The sequence below is a fragment of the Rhipicephalus microplus genome, chromosome X (genome assembly GCF_043290135.1).
Source record: "Rhipicephalus microplus isolate Deutch F79 chromosome X, USDA_Rmic, whole genome shotgun sequence".
Classification (NCBI taxonomy): Eukaryota; Metazoa; Arthropoda; class Arachnida; order Ixodida; family Ixodidae; genus Rhipicephalus; species Rhipicephalus microplus.
Genome location: NC_134710.1, coordinates 460,289,199 through 460,296,481, shown reverse-complemented (window position 1 = coordinate 460,296,481; position 7,283 = coordinate 460,289,199). Strand labels below are relative to the sequence as shown.

At 43.4% G+C, this 7,283-nt stretch overlaps 1 protein-coding gene across 1 annotated transcript; it reads right to left on the bottom strand.

Moving 5' to 3' along the window:
* Window positions 1-464: 464 nt before the first annotated feature.
* Window positions 465-2,544, bottom strand: LOC142775522 (uncharacterized). The gene is made up of 2 exons (XM_075876965.1): window positions 2,283-2,544; window positions 465-685 (listed from the first exon to the last, which is right to left on the bottom strand). The coding sequence occupies exons 1-2, from the start codon at window positions 2,458-2,460 to the stop codon at window positions 465-467; spliced, it is 399 nt and encodes a 132-aa protein (XP_075733080.1). The 5' UTR covers window positions 2,461-2,544.
* Between the last annotated feature and the right edge of the window lie 4,739 nt (window positions 2,545-7,283).

Genomic DNA, 7,283 nt, shown 5'->3' with positions numbered 1-7,283 from the left:
ACTCAAAATGTCTGGCAGACAGGTGGGTCCTGCTGGCAACCCAGGAACCTTCCTTGATCCACACGGAACAACAGTGCATTTGGTATCACGTGAAAAAGAAAAAAAAACCGTTCTGCAAAAGTGCGAGTGCCCCTGTAGCTGGCAGGCATGGCTGTGTCTTACGGATCTTTCAAACACCGTAGGAAAGGACTGCATGAAGCATATGCGTGTATGCTAAAATTGAAGCTTTATCAAGGCAGACCCAGCAGTCTTAAATGTGGAGGTAATGGGCGCACAATTACGGCAGTGAAGTCTATTTCAACTTCTTGCAGACCATTATCAAGAATGACAATGAATGATATGAGCAAAGCAATCAAGTGTGCTTTTCGTTTTTTTATTTTTTTTCTTAGTGTAGTGTCTGCCAGCAAAAAACTGCGCTTCCTCAAGGCTTCACATGCTCATTTTTGGAAGGTTTGAGCTGCATCCTACGAGGCGTGTTTCTTGTGAGGCACGTAGCTACCGCCCATCATGTTGGACAGCATTACGGAGAGCCCTTTCTGGCCCCGCAAGGACATCATAAGCAGGCAGAGGAGGGCCAGTCCAGAAAGGATCACCAAAAAAGACATCAGGTAGACGCCCACGCTCTCTGCTTGCCAAAGGGCATAGTTGTAGTCCAGGTCATCGTCCAGCCGCCTATCGACGTGCACTGCAAAACATAGTGATTGATAGATATGTGGGCGTTAACGTTCCAAATACACCATATGATTATGAGAGACGCCGTAGTGGAGGGCTCCGGAAATTTTGACCACTTTGGGTTCTTTAACATGCACCCAAATCTGAGCACACGGGCCTACAGCATTACCGCCTCCATCGGAAATGCATCCACCGCAGCCGGGATTCGAAACCGCGGCCTGCGGGTCAGCAGCTGAGTACCTTAGCCACTAGACCACCGCGGAGGGGCTATAGAAATATAAAGCTGCGTGTGAATATGCGTATTTTACAAGACCCCTGAACACGCGCCGCAACTTAAAAAAACAAAACAAAACAGGCGCCTTCTTTATTGCGCCCTTTTTCAGTTTTTACGACACCATCCGTCACGCCAGGTGCCTGTTCACCTGACGTTATGAGAAAATGACTTCTATATTGGTTCAAATACGAAAGATAACATTTGTTGTCTCATAATGGGCTTTGTGATGCAGTCACACGCCCGTTCTGCCTTGTGTTGCATAACTATCGTGCTTGTTCTTTGACTTCATTTTCTGCGTTTTAGCAGCGCAAGTGGAGATAACAGCGTTTGGCCGAAAATGCGCGAAATCTCGAGAGTCTCAAGGCTCAATGCTGACGTCGTCAACATCTTTAAGCCAGGAACAACCTAGCCAAAATGCATGCCCGCCACGTCGCTGTCGGCCAAACGCAAACGTCCATGGCTGCTGAGCGGAAGACGTTTCTTGCCGCCAAGGTAATGAGCCCCTGCGGCATTTTTTGTGCCAAACCACGCGGCGCTTTATGAGGGGACCAATCAGAACGGTCTGTAATTGATCTGCAGGCTCATTTAGTGCTGATTGAGATGGCTCAGGCATCTAGGGGCCGACATAATCATCCCCAGGTTCCTGTCAAATGGAGTGACCTCCAGATATGCACCTTGGAGGGACCGGCTCCCTGCTAGTAGTAGTGGCTGTACCGCCGCAGCAGCATTTTGCCGGCGGCATGCCGTTCGCATTTTTTTCCCTCGTGTGTTCAGACATTTACGAAGAAATAAAAGGCGAGGAGAAGATAGCTGCTGCAGAAACGGTACTGCAGGCGAAAAAGAAATTACTCCCTAGTCTGTGTATATTGTTGTGGCTTGGTACCCTTTAAGAGAGAGGCTGAGTTTGACAAAGAAGTAATTTTGGGTGAGCTTCGGCACAGTGCAACGATTGCGCTACCCTAAGGTGTTTATTCTGCCCAAGTGCAGAATCGCACCGCTTTCTCCTGTGCAGTTTGTATTCGTACCTATCCTATTGCACTAACGTAATACCAAAAAATACTGCGTTGAAAACTGTGCGTGGAGAGTGAACGAAAAGTGACGAACAGTTTTTTTCTCTCTAAATGACAGGAATACCGTTATTTTGTTTTCGACAGTGCATTCACGAGCACGGAAATGATCTCACGGTTAGTTGGCCAACTGTTAGCGCCGAGTACACATTCCACGTTGTCTTACATCGTACGAACAACAGCAAGTCTACATGAGAAACTAGTGGGCGCTGTGTCAATGACCTACTATAAAAGGGTTTCAGAGGAAAAAATGGAAGTCTTCCACTAACCTCTTTCTGGCTCAGGCAGGTGAAGCGAGGAAGCGCTGCCGTGGTGGTTGACGGACGCGTCGTCCGGGGCGTCGTCTTCCGGGCTAAGGGCACCGTCGAGTCCGACCACCACGGTAGGCGACAAGCCCTCGTGAATGCTAGGAGCCTTGTCAGAATCAGCGTCGAAACGGTCAGCCATGGCTCAATCAGAAGGTGAAACGCTTTTTCCTTTATAGTGACAATTACCCACTAGGAAGATGGAGATGTAGATGTAGATGCTAAACTCGTGGCTCACACCCACCCTGAGGAATCGGCCAAGAATCAGGTAGCTTAACAAGAAAGCGAATGTATATATAAATACAGGCAAAAAGAAAATAACAGAAATATAAATTTTTCGTGAATTATTTTCAAGAAAAAAAATACGATCAATTAGTTCCTACTGAATAAGCGATAAATTATTGATATCAAAGAAAATTGTTCTATAGCCTACATTGGTTAACGGAGAACCTTTTTGTATTGAGGTTATTAAGTAAATCTCTTAGACTGTACACAATAAAGTTCTTTGTCTGCCACAATAAAGTTCTTTGTCTGTCTGACTGTCTTAGACTGTACAATGAAACCTTGCGCGGCCGCGCACACTTTCCCGTTGCTTTGCCGAGGGTATGTGCACCTAGGGATAGTAAATTTGACGTTGTCAAAGCTAAGTAAAGGATTCCCAGTGGTATTTCTAGTGATATCTTTCTTAATGTTGAAAACTTTCTACAAAAAGTCAAAAAGTGCTCAACAGTTTCCTCTTCTCCACAAAAAGAACAAAGTGGGGAGGGAGTCAAGCCTGCTCTAAAGAAATAAAATTTTAATTAAGGAACACCACAGCGTAATCAAGTAATGATAACTTCCAGGCATCAGTTATGACGTGAGGAAGTTATCCAGGGTGTCATTAGATGGTTGAAATTCAAAGAAACTTTTTAAGATGTTGTAGAGAATTTTCGCATCATCATTTGCCTCCGAAATCTAGAAGCTACTGTAAAGACCGTTTTCGGGGCGATGGCGATATTGATAGCTGGTCTGTGTAACGAAGCTTTCACTAGTGCATCAGCTGTTTCATTTAGAGTTATGCCTCTATGCTCCGGCAACCATACTAATCGCACCAGGGTTATGTGATTCGGTACTAGGGAGTTGAATTCACCTAATGCTTTCGAATCATCGGATGCCGTAAGCGCACTGCAGACCGACTAGGAGTCTGTTATTATTACAGCGGAATTCATTGACGTTGGCAGTTTTCGAAGGACCAACACTACGGCTAAAAATTCTGCAATAAGGATAGGTGTGAAATCTAGAATTTGGAAGAAAAAGGACCATTCTAGATTAGGGCAGAATGTACCGATGCCACTCTTTTCATCTCGCTGTGAAGCGTCCGTCGCAATGATGACATGTGCTCCCATTCGTAGCAGGTAGTCCTGTAAAGTAGCCCTTAACAAATTACTCGGCAGGTGTTTAGCACTATTAGAGAAAATGTCAACAAAGTATATTTGCAGAGAACTTGTCGAGCTACAATTTCGCTTGACCTCTGCAATTGGCGCGGACAGTGGGTTGAGAAGAGTCTGTAGAAACTTTACTTGAGGTGTGTCAAATCTAGGCTAATGACAATAAAAAATAAACCAGGTGGCGCAATGAAAACTGTTTCTTTACGCTTCAAAGGAGTTCAAAGGCCCATAAGTACGTTTGTAAAGTTAATATTTTGAATCTGGTGAGGAGTGGGGTAATTCCAGCTTCTATATATAAGTTGGTCTTTGCTACAAATTTAGATAACCCTAAGCACATCCGCAGTGGCTGCTTCTTCGGAAAAACAAGGGGGCGTAGCTTATCCCTAGAGTATAAGACACATCTGAATTCTAGAATTGACCTCACGTACATCCGGTACATTGATAATAACGTGGATCTGCACATGCCTGATTACCTGTTGCTTGTCCTCCGTAATAAGCCCACTGCCCAAACACCCTTTGCAGCAATTGAATCGATGTGGTTTCACCATGCTAGGGAGCTGTCGTATATCACTCATATATATTTGATGATTTGCCCTTGTGGAATGATATCAGTTATGTATGAGAGAGATATGTGTACTGGGTCTTTTATGAAAAATAATAATAATGCACACTTGTTCACGTTTAGCAATAGATGAATAACGTCGAGACAGTGCTCTATTTCAGATAAGTACATTTGTAGGTTCTGAGAGAGAGTGAATGTCAAGAGTTGACGAAAAGAACGCAATATCATCAGTATATACGTACGTCTGAACACTCTCATTGCATGAGATTGAGCTTATTAAAATATTGAATAGTACCGGAAACAACACAGTGCCTTGCAGTACTCCTTTTTCCTGTTTTTAAGTACTTGACGAAACACCATCTTGCGAACAGTAAAATGTTCCACTTCCTAAACATTCCGTTATCCGCGCTTCTAAATAATCCGGCAAATTGATTTCTCTTAGACGACCGACTTGTACACTATGCTCGATGCTATCATACGCTTTTGTTTTGTCCAAGGAAGTAGAGCTGCGTACTGCCCTTGACGCCACGCCAGATGTATGCGACTCTCTAGATTGATATATGCTTGCTATACGGAAGATCTCTACCTGAATCCAATTTCAGATGAGCAAAGAACCCTTTCCTTATTGACAAATTTCATTAGGCGAACATGCAATACTCTCTCTATTACTTTAACAAAATTGGAGGTTAGTGCAATTGGCTTGATATGGTTGAACACGTAACCTTCACCTGAATGTTTTAGAACAGGTATGATGTTCGCGATTTTCCATTCAGATGGAATCCGAGCCTCTCTTATCGAATAATTTATTACATTAAGTGCATCTTCCCGTGACTCATTGAATAAAATTTTCAGCATTGCTGAAGTGGCTTCATCCGGGCCTGGAGCCGCCATTGGAAGTTTTCTCATAACCTCTGCTGAATTTCCTGTATCGATATCTTGGTGAAACGGTCACTCGATCGCGCGATAACTGAAGGGGGATGAGCATTAATCAAAATCGCTTTTCCAAACCTCGAGCTATGCTTTCAAAAGATTGCTCCAATTACTAGGCAATAAAACTATAGATTCAGGATTAACTGCTTGAAGAATTCGTTTCTTATGTCTCAGATAACCAGATAGAGCTCTTTTGTTATTTGATTTCGAAAGAAATTCAAAATGCTTTTCATCAGACTGTGCCTTTCTTTTAGCCACCGTACGTTCAAAAGTACCTGCAATGAATTTATAATCTGACCAGTTCTTTGGACAGTGATATTGTAATAGCGTTTTCCAGGCAGTTTTGTTTACGCCTGAAATTCCGAGTACAGTTATCATTCCACCATCGGGACACAGGTTTTTGTTCAACTGATTGAACCTCAAATTCGATGGAGGCAGAAATGATGTAGGTCCGTGTGCTCAGATTTGGGTGCACGGTAAAGAACCCCAGGTGGTCGAAATTTTCGGAGCCCTGCACTACGGCGTCTCTCATAATCATTAGGATGTTTGGGGAGGTCAAACCCCACATATGAATCAATCAATCGAACCTCAAATTCCAATTTGCTACGTGACTCCTGGCCCCGCTACGGTGGTCTAGTGGCTAAGGTACTCGGCTGCTGACCCGCAGGTCGCGGGATCAAATCCCGGCTGTGGCGGCTGCATTTCCGATGGAGGCGGAATTGTTGTAGGCCCGTGTACTCAGATATGGGTGCACGTTAAAGAACCCCAGATGGTCGAAATTTCCGGAGCCCTCCACTACGACGTCTCTCATAATCATATGGTGCTTTTGGGACGTCAAACCCCACAAATCAATCAACGTGACTCCTGTATAACTGAACAAATGCTCAATGCTTTTTGCTTCACCGTTGCTTGAGACAGAGACTCCATGAAGCCTCGCAAGCTCCTTTTAAAAATACCGTAATATATGCCCGTAAGTTTTTTAGTAGGAACAGATATTAGTGGGCATACAATGTCAAATGTAACTGGAATGTGATCGCTATTAGTCGCAGTGTCAACAGTCCACCAAGATGAGATGCCAAGGCCTGATCCCAAAAAATTCAAGTCTAAAGATGAGGATGACATCCCTCTGATAAAAGTGGGGATACCTGAGCTCTGACAAGTGAGACTATTGCCCTGAGACCAGTCTCATAATCGAGTACCGCACGAATCTGTGCATGAGCTCCAAGGTATGTGATGGGAGTTGAAGTCTCCCACCAATAAGACATTATTACCGCTAATAGGAATTACACTAACCAAAAGGTCTGTGTCGTGAACCACTGACGCATATTATATATTTGCTGCGTTGAAGATGTGTTGCTTTGTTTTGTCGCCTAGAAGATTTTGACTCATACCCGCAAGGGGGATAAGCCCACGGTACCTTAGAACGTGTCTTTTTATAAAATGCGTTTCAAAAGAGAGAGAAATCACATGAGAACAAGATGAATATTACCATAAGTTAGAAAAAATTGAAAAAGGCGAAAGTATTTGACAAACGCTAATTTAAGGATTAGCGAAAAATCTGCTCAAAAAGCGCATTCATAATAACAAAAAAATAAAAATTGACAAAAAACCATTACGTATGTAATGTAGACATGCTTCCATATAAATGCGGCCTATAAACAACTTAAACGAACGAGAAGCGCTGTAAAATAGTCATGCTAATTAAGAGCAAGAAAAAACAGAAACAAGAAAGTATGAAAAGAACTTGCTAACGTTCAATATTTGTCCATTTCAGAAAACGCTTGCTTACAGTGGTAGCTTTTTGCTTTAATTTCACTTGAATTTTGCGCAACCTGTTCTCTCGGTTTCTCCTTCAACTCTCAAACCAGCCAGTATCCTGTCCTCGATTTCCTTCTTATAGAAAATAATCAGCAGGACATTGTTTCTAAAACAGCCATGCGACGTAGTCGTTCACTCCGACTCTACGAATTCACAATACGTGACGAGAAGCGTCTGCAGGCGCCTTGGTTGGATGGTGCCAATATCTATCAAAATTTGATTCTGTGG

Coding starts and splice junctions, on each gene's coding strand:
- LOC142775522 (XM_075876965.1), bottom strand. CDS start 2,460: ATGGCTGACCGTTTCGACGCTGATTCTGACAAGGCTCCTAGCATTCAC. Junction 686..2,282: donor CCTGCCTGAGCCAGAAAGAG/GTTAGTGGAAGA, acceptor TATGTTTTGCAG/TGCACGTCGATAGGCGGCTG.